Source organism: Lepisosteus platostomus, chromosome 7 (genome assembly GCF_059453375.1).
Source record: "Lepisosteus platostomus isolate fLepPlt1 chromosome 7, fLepPlt1.hap1, whole genome shotgun sequence".
Lineage (NCBI taxonomy): Eukaryota > Metazoa > Chordata > Actinopteri > Semionotiformes > Lepisosteidae > Lepisosteus > Lepisosteus platostomus.
The window spans coordinates 39,722,276-39,735,737 of record NC_142617.1 but is presented as its reverse complement, the minus strand read 5'-3'; the positions used below and the strand labels follow the sequence as shown (position 1 = coordinate 39,735,737).

The following is a 13,462-nucleotide window of genomic DNA, read 5'->3' as shown; positions in this document are numbered from 1 at the left end:
GAATCCGGGCCCATGTGCTGAAAAAGTCATTGTCCGCTTTGAGATTTTTTTTTTTAAAGTGCAATGTAAGGGTGAAATCAGCATTACATAACATGAAATTCAGCAAACCATGGAAGCTATTCTGGACAGCCCAGTTCAGCAGTACTACTGCATTAGTGAAGGCCCTCGCACACCGGATCCATTCAGTCGCTGCTCTCTTGATCGCAGTCAATGTTGCCTGCAAGATACTCTGTGCTCAGAAGTTTCAAGTTGCTGTATTTTTAGTCCTGCATCTATGCAAGGATGAGATTCCATTATTTTACAGCAGGTACTTGCAAAATTGACTTGAGATTTTGCTCCAGTTTTCTCCAACTAGTGTGCAGTATACGTACTCTGAATGCAGAAAATTACATCACAGCCTTACTGCCATCTGACTGGCTGGTTTGACACACTATGGCAAGAACTCACCAGTTTGGACCTATGGAAGTGAAACAGTCAGAAGGATCCTGTGTGTGACAGCTTTTAGGAGCAGGGCACTCAGCTTTGGGCGTGAGGTCACATCAAGGTCGGTTTTGGAATTCTGAACAGGGAAAGTCACCTACCTACTCGTCCACCTACCAGAACCCCAACCATGGCTGTGTGGTGACGCGGAGCGGCGAAAGGCGAGGTTTAAACTCGAAGTCCTGTCTGCTTTGAGGGCTACGGAGATCCTACTAACAACGTGTTACAAGGCAAAGAGGAAGTGAACCCCCCCAGCCCGTCCCCCCACCCCCACCCAAACCCAATCCAAACTCAGGGCTGAGTAAGAGGTTCAGGTTCGCTCCAAGCCCTTAAAACGGTCATTGATCGCTTCTGAGACGACAGCAATCCACAAACGCAAGCACAGAAACCTGCTAACCACGAAACCAGTCGAGCGCTTTTGCTGTGTAATGCAATCGTCTGCTTTTGCGGCTGGATAGCCTCTTGTTTGATCGAAAGGGACCGGAACCCTTTTGCTGGGAATATTCCAAACCCGCCAACTCGAACTCGGCTAAGAGGCAACGTTATTCGTAAATCACCATATATCCCTAAAACAGTAAAGCCACAATTCAGCAAAATGATATACACACCGCTAGTTTTACATAAACCTTTATGATCGTTTAAAAAGGCAGTCCAGACACAAAAAGAAGCACTGCAGTGTTATTCGTGCCAGGCTCATTTGTCTCACCTCAGCCCCCTGTGTTCTCTCTCGAGAAGGCAGGTTTTTCACTTCCTCACCAAGCAGTTAAAATCCCTTTCGATAAATCAAGAAACCACTATACCTCAAGAACAGACCACCGCATTGTGCAGTGAAAACGCTTAAACCTGCTTCACGGCTGACAGGCTTCCATAAGCTTCAGTCCTGAATAGCTCTCGTCCTAAAAGCAACCAATTACAATTTAACAGGAGACGGGAAAAGCTGAACGTTTCACTCATTCCCAGAACCCCACATTAAGAACAGCAGAAATGAGCTGTCAGTACAGTGGTGTAGTAGATTACCTTTATCGAGTCCCTCATGGACCCAAATTCTAAAGCTACTTGCTGCAACTAATATGGTTTCTCAGGTGACCATCACAGGGAAAACCAAATAGATCACCGAGTTTCGATACCATGAAATGAACTTTTATATGATGATTATTCTAAAATAAAGCTTTTCGATTTAACCCTAACAGCTCTTATAAATACATACTTCTGTTAATTTTTATTTGGAATCAGTTTTATTTCTACACTACCCCAAATTTGAATCTGCAATTGTTTGAAGACATGGCTCTCTGGTATCGACTCCTGCTGCCTGCACAAGAGAGAACAAGACACTCCTCCGACATGCCCAACTGCAGATCTATTCACTGCATGGTGAACCGTGAAGCTCGCCAGCGCCCAACTGGAGGGACACCCTTCCCCAGGCGCTGCAGGAGGTCTCCGCGCAGAGATCTGTGAGAAGTCTGCCTGACCGATATCCATCTTTGCTAAATGGCCCTGTGCCCAACTGCTCTGGGAATCCTGGTCAGTCAGCTAGTGACGTGACCCGGGGTCGAACCTGTGGCGTCTGAACCCCAAGAACTCAACCTGCATTTCCAGGTGAGCACCTTTACTGGCTGGGCTACAGCAGCCATCCAAAATGGAAATACAAAATCGGTCCTTATATGCTTATCAGCCAAACTGTTCTTGGAAAATGAGTAAGTGTTGTCAATTAGCTTGGGCAGTTAACCTTTAAGCCTTCGTGGGCAAGAGGCCTTTTGGGAAAGTCCTCCCAATAGAAAAAGTATGATTTCTGAAATCCTACAACTTACACAATAACAAGAATTCAGGCCATAAAGGGTTAAGGCCCCAAGTCAGCTCCTTAGATGCTTGAGATCCGATAATTCAGTAGCCTTGCCTACGGTCCTATTTTAAGTATGTTTGCAACCTGAATAAAATCAAGGTTTTACAAGAAAAAAAAATGTTAAGAGGGAAAAAGATCGCGATTTGACTAAGCCTGGCACCAGAGATTTCAGCTTAATTTGTGCTTCTTCACTCACTGAACAGTGGACTTGAGCTTTTTCTGTGGGTTCCTTTACGTAACACCACCGACTCTGTTTTGGTGTGTAGTTTCCGTGTGGTTGCACAGACTTCACACACACTTGTTAGACACACTGAGCTGCACTTACCTTGGCGCGACCTCCACTTACACTGTCCTCTCAGGCTCACAGGGGCTCGCGACATTCCCAGTGGCTCTGGCATGTTGCTCTTCCATGCCGAAGGAACAAGCCGCCGTTTCTCCGCTCTCAAAGCCAGAGTCTCGGGAAATGTCCTCCTAAAACCTGCTTAGAAATGCCCCTATTCCCTCACTGGAGCCGAAGGTCCTACTGCACCACAGCCACGACAGACTGCATTCGTATCATGAGTGACTCTGTAATGTGATCCAATGACGAAAACGATTGGTATGTTAAAGGATACCTGGCGATCCCATACTGTTAACAAGAGTTTCTCAAACGAGTTTAAAGCCCGTGTCCGATTTGTAATGTAAACGAAATGACCCCCAACTTTTCTTAGTATGCAGGTGTTTCCTATACAGAACTGACATTTAAGAGCATTAATCCTCACATTCCTCTGCTCAGAATAACCCCCTTCCTTAGAACTTTCTCCTCCAATACAAGCAACTTTCAGTGCACCGAACAACCTCTGTAGCTGCCACACGTTCACAAATATTTACAGCTACACGATTCGAAAATCTGTAGTCCTAACGCTCAGCTGCGTCACGTACGATTAAATTCAGGTGGAACGCTACAAGACTTGCATCAGAAAAGTGTGACAAATGAGTTTGTGTTACTAGTCTTTCCTGTTTTTCCCTCACAGTAGCTCGGACAAACACCTCTAGCCTAAATACACGGACAATGTGCTTCCACAAAAGCATGTCTTGGAAGATAAAGCGAATAACGGACTAGCCCCTTTTATTCAAACTGCAAACTGTTGCAAGCCGAGGAAACTGGAAACGCGTGGAACGTCCTAAAAAAATCAATTTCAAAAGACCCACACTGTGTCACCTGTAACATCAAACACAGGGGAAAAAAAAAATCTTGCAACTGAAACTGCCAGGACGAGCACCTGTCCTTCACAGCCCTGAGGTAAAACGATCCCTTTTCCCGGACACACACAGGACAGCTTAGCTGTTCAGCATGTCAGCACGTCGTTTACAGTAATTAAAACGGCTCGGCTGCTCCGATGCAGGTAAGCGGAGTAGATTTTGTGTTTCTAGCGCACTCTCGCGTGGTGCTTGTCGAGCTGCTGGAGCGTGTACGGTTGCCAACGTGTGCTTGGTCGGGTGGTGGTTTTTGGCGGTGGCGGTGGGGGGCTGGAGGTGCTGTTTGGACGCCCGAAGCCGAGTCCCGCGGCGGGTGGCGAGCAGCAGCAGTGCAGGTACAAGCAGGCGGGTGGACTCCGTACGTCCAAAGGGAAAGCAACCCACCTGATGTAGTCGCCGTTGGGGTCTGTCCTGCGCCCGAAGCCCACGGGACAGTAGCAGTGGAAAAACTGCTGGAAAAAGGAGCTGCACGACAGCCACATCCAGCTCCCAGCATTCACGCTCCAGTCTGCGTCCAGCAGCAACTCTTCGAACACCTGGGGGGGGGGGCAACATGGAGGAAACCAGGCTCACACAGAGGTCTCCAATACTGGAGCTACTACCACGGCATGGGAGATGGGGTACCCTCGCCCTTCCATCACTCTCCTTCGCAAAGATCATCCATCTCTGGGCAGCATGGCCAGTAAAACCCATTTCTCTCAAGGAGCTGCAGTCATGAAAGGGACACAGGTGACTTTCTACAGTACTGGTGTAAAGACTGTTGTTTTCCCAAACTAGGTGCATAAAACATGTGGCCCCAGCCTAATCCTGGTGTCTGCTATTCAGGTCTAAATTACTCCTAAAAAGCTTCAGATGGATTGGAAAACCCTACATGCGCCTATCCACCTGCCCATCTTCTAACTGTTTCTTCCAATACAGGGTTGTGCCAGAGTTGGGGTCTATCCCAGCAAGCAATGGGCACAAGGCAGGGTACAACCTGGATGGGACACCAGTCCATCACAGGTTAAACATGCAGGCACAGACACACAAACACAATCACATTAAGACCAATTTTCCCAGAAGCTAATTAGCCTACCAGTATGTTCTGGACTGAAGGAGTAAACCAGAGCACCCGGAGGTCTCTCAACAGGGAGAATATACGAACACCACACAGATAGCACCCTAGGTCTGGAATTGAACCCAGGGCCCCAGTGCCAAGAGGCAACAATTCTAACCACTGCGCCACCCCTCCATGTGTCCAATTCAGGTGGACTGATAGTCCTCCTCCAGAGTTCTTGAGCTGGTAATGATTTTATAGAAATCATTCACTGTTGCTGCCTAAAAAGGACTTTCACGTGTTGCACAGAAATATTCTAAGCGATGTATAACTTACTTCATCACCTGTAGCTCAGGCTAAGACAGTAGTGGACACAGACACGGATACGCTTTTTAATGTGAAAATGAAAGGTTTCCTCTCGATTTGAACCTGTTTCTATGAGACTTCTGAATGCTTAAGGTTTATGAAGGTCCTGACTGTATACCTTCTACGTATGAAACTAAGGAAACTTCACTGAGTGGAAATGAAGTTATTTGATTTTCATTATATATATATACCCACTATATACTTATACCCACTTGGTTTAGAAACAGACAATTCTCGTACATTTCACTTGACAGCAGCGATGAATATGCAGTATGAGATAGACTTCACCCAGCCCACACATTGCACTCTGCAAAACCCAAAGTGCCTTACAGCTGTGTTCTTAAAAATGTGAGGAGCGGCACATACTTCCTTGACATCACCGCAAGCCTGCAGGTACCTCAGTTGCAGGAGATGCCAAGATCGAAGGTCAAATGATGCCAATCAAGAGCCCTAGCAGCGCACTGACACCTGTTCTGCCACGTGATGAAGTGGTCATGGTTGCCTTACTGGTCAAACTTTAAAGAGAACTACAAAGCCTTGTGCCTCCCCCAAAGATCAGGACTAAGGTACCATACTGGTACCCCTATTTCCCATAACCCTATGCAGTCCAGCCAGTACCTTCATGCCCTCCTCCCAGCTGATCCACAGGTCCCCCCGGGTCAGGAAGCAGGCCACCGCGTGCCGGGCCAGGTGGTGAATCCAGCCCTCCTGCCTGAGCTGGGTCATGATGGCGTCGATCCAGGGGAAACCAGTCTTGGCTTCGGCCCACTTGGCTAAAGCTTCGGAGTTGCGGTCCCAAGGGATGCGCACGCAGATGGGGTTGCCCTCCATCTTGTCGAAGCGCGGGTTGGTGGTAGCTGCCGTATAGAAGAACTCCCGCCACAGGAGCTGCCCGTACAGAGAGAGGGGTGGAGAGCTGTTCTTCTTCACCTGAGGGAGACAAGGGGAAAATGCATAACCCATCCTTCTCTTCGTTTTTAAAAATTAGGACAGTTCTTTTTTTACTCTCAGGTCACCGTACCGACTCCTGCATCCCTGCAGGAAGAGCAAGGAAGGGCAGAGAAGCTCCTCTGACCTGCTCAGCCATCAAATCAGCTCATCAGCTTGCAACTTATAAGAAGGGCAGCATAGCATTCGCCAAGGTTGCCAGCAGGGGTCACTGTTTCAGTGGTAATACCGGTCAGCTAATTCCATGCCAACATGTGTCTGCTCTTGAGCAACTCCGAATACAATCGCCCCAAAACCGATCACCCAAACTAGTCAACTAGCCTGCCAAACTAGTGATGCCCTGGTTACAGGCGTCTGATAGCGATTGGAGTGAGCATCTCTATTAGATGGCCAACACAGGGTGACCATGTTGGCCTCCCCCTTTCGATTTCTAATTTGGGTTGGGATTAACTAACCCAACCCACAAAACCTCAACGCCAAGTCCAACAGGCTGAATTGTTCCCATGTGTTCACACTAAGATCAGCACAGCGTAAGCTTGAGCTGCTCTTCTTCCTGTTAAATCCTCTTGGCATCAATTTCCTCTTTTGTTTAGAAAACGCATGGACACCTAGAACCTATTTAAAAAGAGCAGTCCTACTACACAGCTTCTCTGTAGTTTGGCTTCTAGAAGATGCAAGTAGGCACAAGTATCTGAGTGTCAGAATCACGATTGCCTCCACGTAGCTAGTCACTCTGACCCTTCACATCCAGAAATGTTTCCATTCTACAGGACCAGGTGCATTAACAGAACAAACACTCATCCCTTATTGCCCACAGCATTTGAGAACAAGTCCTCCCTCACAATGACCACCTGGCCTCCCCCTTACCTTTCTATAGAGGTCGGTGAGTTTGAAGTAAAAGAGGCGGCAGGAGAGGCAGCCGAAACGCAGGTAAGGGCTAAGGCCGGTAGGGCTGGCCAGCAGGGAGTTGGCATTCATTCTTGGTCTTTCGAAGTTGGCAACCCAGGCCTGAAAGAGACAGCGGGAAGAGAGAAATTAATGTTATCACCATGGGACACTTCCAGTGCAGATGTGAGACTCATTCTGAAAGAGCCAGAGTGATAAAAAGAGATCAAAAACATTAGGACATGGCTAGATAAATGCCAATTCTTATAAAAAAGGGTAGCACTGAGGTGTGGCTAGAGCTCTGGACACTGCTGCTGTAACCCTGAGCAAGGGACTTCACCCAGTACAATACCCAGCTCTACATATGGGCGCAAAATGAGTGGATAAAAGCATCACATTTTTCTGAAGATCCAGGGGAATTTTCTACACTACCTAAACTGGCGCTCACATAGGAAATGGAGCTGAATGAAAAGTACATCATTTTCCAGTCCTCTGCTAAATGCGTTTTGTGTCACAGTGCTGATGTTTAACCACCAATCTCAGAAGTGCGCCTCCTGACAGTTCCCAAAGGAATGGACACTGGTTTTCGACACTGGATTTGACAGACACTTACTTTCCTCTCCAGGTGTCTCTCTATCCGGGTCAAGGCCTCGGTCTCTCCTCCAGGCCACACAGCTGAAGGCAGGCCTTCTGTGTCGAACCCTGAAGCACAAGACAAATCAGAGAACCCCCCTGAAGCACCATACTCGCATAACAGAAAACTGTTCTCTATCCTCATTAAGGAGAACAATCACACAGAAGGAAAAGAGTTCCCAAAGAAATCTAGCAAGCCAGATTTTCCACCTTGAAACAGGTATTACACAGTACATGGACGTGCATGTTTTTCTACTGACTGTACCCAAGCCCATGAATGAGACCACTCTCTTACTGTAAGACAGGTTACATTCAAAGATGTAAAAACTGTGTAATTATACATGTAATTTACACGTTCACCCTCTTTAAAAGCAAACCTAAACAGTTCTAAGACCTACCCAATATTTCAATAAATCAGTCCTTAAATGTTCAAGAGGGCTGTCTGGGCACCTTATTGGTTGACACCTCACCTAGCTCCTCTAGCGAAGGCACCCCATATTTGTCTCCATGGTCGTCTGAGACTGGGGTGACGCACTTCCCCATGAAGACCTCTGAAAGGGGATCCACAGGCAGTTCGGGGGGGTCCATGCGGCTGATCAGGGTCTGGAAACGCTTGTACGTCAGTGGGGGCTGCCCCCCATTCAGCTCGATGATTCTGGAATGTGGAGTTAGATGGGCTGAATGCACAAATATAGCACAACACAGCACAGAGGCCAAGCCAGACACAGCGGGCGTACAGCACGGCGCAGCGGCCAAGCCAAGTTTACAGGCCCAAAAGTCAAGGAATAAATTAATAATAAATGAGTAATAAAGAATTACTGCTTGGGCAGGATCACCAGCTCAGCACTGACTTGACAACCTTCTCAACATTAAAACTCTACCTCATTGTATGTTAACACTAACTGAAGCCTGGAACAGCACACTATCAGGAAAAAAGGATCCCAGCTATGGGGTTTGTGAATCCATCATCAACATGGACCTAGTCTGTGGGAGCATCTCACCTGTCCAGGTCGTACAGCGTGTGGGAGATCTTCACGATCACCTCCACCCCCGCCTCCATCGCCAGCTTCTTAATGGCAGCATCGCGCTCCTTGCCGAAGGGCTCAGAGTCGTACTCAAAGGTCAAGCGGGAGATTTTCCACTCCTGTCCATGAGGGAGAGGGCAGACAGGGATGTCAAGTCAGTCAATCCTAAAGTTGCCTTCAAACATTTCAGTCAGAACGATGGCTCCTAAGTAGCATCCCACTCATGTGCAAGACAAGTCTGGCAGCCTAGTAAATGAAGGGACTGCAGTAACAACCAACCTGCCATTGTAAATAGGCACACTGGGTGTTAATTTGTGAATTACTGGTAAAGCATTTATTGGACATTCTCATTGGTTTAATTAGAGATGTGCTGAGTATATAAAGGGCAGTAGGATTTGATGCTCCTCATTTCTCAGTTATAATTCTGTAAGAAAAAGTGCTCAAACTATACCTCGAAATTTTAAAAACTCAAAAGAATGATGTTCTCTTTACTATCTTAGGGATGCTTGTAAAGCTCATGTCTGCGAAGCTTGCTGGCCCGTAACTGGAAGCAGTAAGCCTCCCTTTAACCAAACGCTCGTGGGCTGCTCCTTGCCCTGACATTGCTCGAGGGGCTGGGGACAGGGTACTTGCCTTGAAGAGCCGGGGGAACACGTTGGCAGGCTGTCCCCGAATGACGAAGAGGCGCGAGTTGAGTTTTCGAAGGTTGGCATCAAGGTCTTCCAGGCACTGTAAGAGGAACCTGAAACGATAGCAGAAAAATGGCTTTAAATTACTTCAGTTCCCCTTTGCTCTGTCCATTTCTGCGTCAAACACTTCCACCGGCTCACCAGTGTGTTCACAGGATGCAACAGCTTTTACAAATGACACAGAAAGGCAACCTGGATGAGTTCACATGTATAATAATCCAAGTTTACCAAATGCAGCCATCTGTACCAGGCACTGGCTTATTAACGAACCTGCCCTTCATATAACATGAGAAGGATTGAAGGGCCACGCAATGGGAGTCTTTGGTGAAAGCAGCAGCAGATAATTGGTCGAGGGTCCTGAGAGTATTGAGAGAGGGGAACTCCTGAGTTTGCTTCCCGAGACAACAGCACAGACTTCACTTGCTGAAGTGAGGAAAGTGAGTGCAAGGCGGATGTGAAATTTGGTCGGTTCTTTGGAACAGAAGTAGTATTAAAGAAACTTGGAAAAAAAAGACTATTTTTCCTCCCCCCCCCCCATTTAAAACTTTTGACAAAAGGCTTTCAAAATGAAAGCCTAAGTAGAGTCTCTCCCACACAGTGCTTCCTCCCACTGCCTGCTGCCGAGATGCAAAACAGGAACAACAATCAGAGCAAACGAGAGGACGAGAGAGGAAAACAACTCCCCCCTCGGCACGTGGGTGGCTGAAGTGCGTCGTGGGTGCGAGCGCAGGCGTTCTGCAAGGCTGAACTGGAGCCGTCATGTCTCCTGCGTCTCCGCACAGCTGGGTCTCTTTCAACCGGCTCCCAGCGAGATAGATGTGCGTCACAAGAACATTAATATTCACAGCGCTGGATGCACTCCTTCCATTCCTGCAGAGCTACCTTACCATCCTGCCATTTTTAGCCTGCGTCTTTATTAGAAACAGGCAGCCACTGACCGTCCAAATGCGATCTCTAATTGGTTCTCAGCGTCATACAGGGACCACAGGAAATCGCTACCTTCCGTTATTTACCACATTAGTTCCAAAGACGTAATGCTCTGAAATAGCACAGGCGCTCAAGTTTAAAACTTAAATGGCCAAGATATGAGGGATCTTTGCCCTTTCCCATTCAGAAATATACATATATGCATAAACACCCACTTGCTTGTGTTCGGATTCAGTACCATTAAAAAAAGGGGATTGAATTTAAACTAAAAAAGCAGTCTGAAGATTTTCCCCGGAGTTCTATTAGGATTTCATGCAGAACTTTTTTTTTCAGGTGCTGCAAATAAACATGCTGCAGTACCACCAGCAACCAGCAGAGGGAAGCCACACTACAGTACTACCAGCACCTGCATAAAAACATTGCGTCTCACAACGGAGCCCTGCTTTTTCCCCGAAGCATCCCATACGATCAAGCTCCAAACGTTTCATATTTAAAGCAATAATCTGTTGTTTACTCTCCCATCTATTTAATCTTCAAGTGTTTTTGTTCCTTTTAACAAACCCTGACCTTTCAGTAATAAATCCAATACGAGGAAAGCGTTCTGTTAATTAATTGAACAAAACATGTAGTGATGCAATCGGGCTGTTTGTCTCAGATTTAGGAATAAAAAGGCAGAGCAGCACAAGCACTGGAGGACCTTGGAAACCTTCCACTAAGTTAGTGTGTACAGCAGGTCTAAAATCAGCACACTTGCTCCTCTGCAGCTCCATAATACGGCATTTCATTCTCTTCTTGCTCAAGGTGCCACATTCCCTGCCTTCGACCAGTGGATCCCTAGTGTCCAGTAACAAAGAGAAGCATAGTGACGCACTTCAAACTTGGGTTTGAGTCTGGACTGGGCAACCTCTGTGGAGTTCACATGTTATGCCCCACTCCACGTTTTTTTCAGGTGCTTTGGTGTCCCCCAAACCTTTCAAAAGACCCCGTTTCAAAGGTTAACTGGCATCTCAAATTTGAGCTTGTGTGCCCAGCAATGGACTGGCAGACCAGGTTGCAGCAACACGTAGCAGGAATAAGCCACTTTCTAGTAATGGATGGATGGGTAATCAATTCAACTGGCTCTTGGCCAGAGGGTGGTATTGTAAACTGTCCTTCTAGAGCTTAGGAATCACTGTATTACTGTAAGAATTGTGGTAGCTTTGTGCATTATTGTGAACATGTTAGTCCTCTCCATTTTATCCTTTTGCACTTTTCCCTTTTTCACAGTCGCATTGGATAACGTCTTTTTCAAAATATTAACAGCTGAAGTAATAATGTGATGCCATTACAAGCTTTTTGGAAAAAAATCTCTGTGAAGAATTGATGGCTAGCTAAAGCGCCCTCTACTGACACTGGGAAGCAATGACATGAAGGCCACATCTGGCTCAGATCTCAAAACGACAGCCACTGCTGCTGCACTCCAGACCTCAAGGGCTGTGGGAGTGGGTGAAGAGAGCACAGCTTGGATGAATGGCCAGTGACGCGCCTCTCTTTCATGCCACGTCCCCCTAGTCTAGACAGCTACCTCCCAATCTCACTTCATTAACTGGAAATCCAGGACAACCGACCTATGAACACCATGGCAGTACAGACTACATGCAGTATGCTCTCAATGGATAGTGAAACTCCCGTCCAGCTGTAATTGACCACAGAATACAGCTTTGAGGCCAGAACGTGTCCTCGGGGACTTTCAATTGTGTTTTATCCATTTATTTTTGGAGCGGTGTTCAATCTTCCTTCACTAGCTCTGTCCAGATCTCCAATAAAACCAGAGCAGTCAAGCTGTGCTCCTGGAACAGGAGGAGATCGCAATGCATCATCCAAAGGGATCGATTGAATTAAAGTCAATCCGATCTTAGCCACTGGAAAAAAAAAACCAATGTGCCTGCGGTAGGCGCGTGTTGCAGGGTCTGCTCTGAAAGAACCTGCTCGAGTTTGGAAGGTGAACATTAACAGGATGGTCATCTACATGTTCTTCCTCATCCTCACTTTGGAGAAAGATATTACGAGGTATGAAGTCAAGACTCTCACTGCATGGCAGTTTGAGTCATTTAAGACTTGACATGTAGCAAGCTCTTATCCATGTTGACACTCGACACCGAACATCAAGCCCATCTGCTACTTAAACACAGATGTGTAGTGCTTTAACAATTCAGGCTGCACAAAATCCTGTATCTTATAAAACCTGAAATGGATCATACTGGCATGGCAGCGGGAGCCTTATTTAATATCTCCAAAGCCTGTTTTATTTAGCTACAGGCCTACATCATAATCTACAGGTCAGCTGCCATCCTGAAAGCAGATCTCTATATATAAGCAAAGGTAGGCATTGACATTACCCTTAAAAGACACCTCCAAGGAAAAATCAGGTTGCTGCTGGGCCTGTATGTGACACTCTAACCTGGCACGCTGAATGCTGGACAAAAATACTGTTCTTAGTCTGAAACCCTAAAAAAGGGTCTTGACTGTGGTAATTAAAAATTACCAATGGCACTAGCTACAATAGTACGAATGCAGGCTGTATCAATCTGGTCTACCTTGACTGCTAGCAGTCTGCTGCTTCTCCACCTGATGTGCCATGTTATGGGGCTTGCTAGGTGTCCCTTACAGTGGGGCTGTACTTGAGTGTAATGTGCTTTGGGACTCCTCTAGGTAAAAAACAATAAGGCTTCACTATATGGGCAAACTCTACTCTTAGCCTCAGAACTGCAGCATTAGTTCCTTGGACTTGGAGTCTGCATGTTTAAATCACAGTTTAAAATATACTAGCTTATCTCAGAGGCTCATTGATCTCAAATGAGAGCAGCAGTCCCTTCAGCTGTACAGGATCCAGATTTTTAAAGCCAATCAAGCCTCTCGGAAAGCTCAACGTGTTGGGTTTAGCTACCATTCACGAAACTGCAGCCCATTCATAGCCCCATCTGCCTGGGGATGTATGCTAGCTATTTCTGTGCGGGTTAAACCCCCACCTTCTGTTCACGGCAGAAGGCGGCTCACACAGTCCTGCAGAAAGATCAAACACCAGAAAGCTGCCAGGCATCTCCTGGGGCTGAGACCGGTCATTCCCAGACACAGTCCCTACAAGCACTGCGTCACAGGGAAAAAAATCACAGGGCACGTGTCCACCGGAGGCTGCTGAAGTGGGAGGGATGGCAAATGTCCAAGACCTGCAGGTGGAAATGGAACAGCCGACCTGCCACAATCAGAACTGCAAACGTGCTCGTCCTTTTCCAGGTGGAGCAGGAAAATCCTTCGGGATACACCTGACCCCAGAAGAGCCTGCCTTACCCCCCACTTTCTGACTTTGTATGCTCTTCTGCTCTTACTTCCTGTCAAGCATCACTGAAACTCCTTA

General features: G+C 47.0%; 1 protein-coding gene across 4 annotated transcripts in view; it reads right to left on the bottom strand.

Moving 5' to 3' along the window:
- cry3b (cryptochrome circadian regulator 3b) overlaps positions 1-13,462 on the bottom strand; it is a 44,513-nt gene that overhangs the window by 11,001 nt on the left and 20,050 nt on the right. For all 4 annotated transcript variants that reach the window (XM_088640238.1, XM_088640240.1, XM_088640237.1 and 1 more), the window contains exons 3-9: positions 9,086-9,194; positions 8,429-8,571; positions 7,898-8,082; positions 7,408-7,496; positions 6,777-6,917; positions 5,580-5,891; positions 3,944-4,095 (exon numbers count right to left, since the gene is read on the bottom strand). In XM_088640238.1, the coding sequence (XP_088496364.1) occupies positions 3,944-4,095; positions 5,580-5,891; positions 6,777-6,917; positions 7,408-7,496; positions 7,898-8,082; positions 8,429-8,571; positions 9,086-9,194 (1,131 nt within the window). The remainder of the gene's footprint in view (positions 1-3,943; positions 4,096-5,579; positions 5,892-6,776; positions 6,918-7,407; positions 7,497-7,897; positions 8,083-8,428; positions 8,572-9,085; positions 9,195-13,462) is intronic.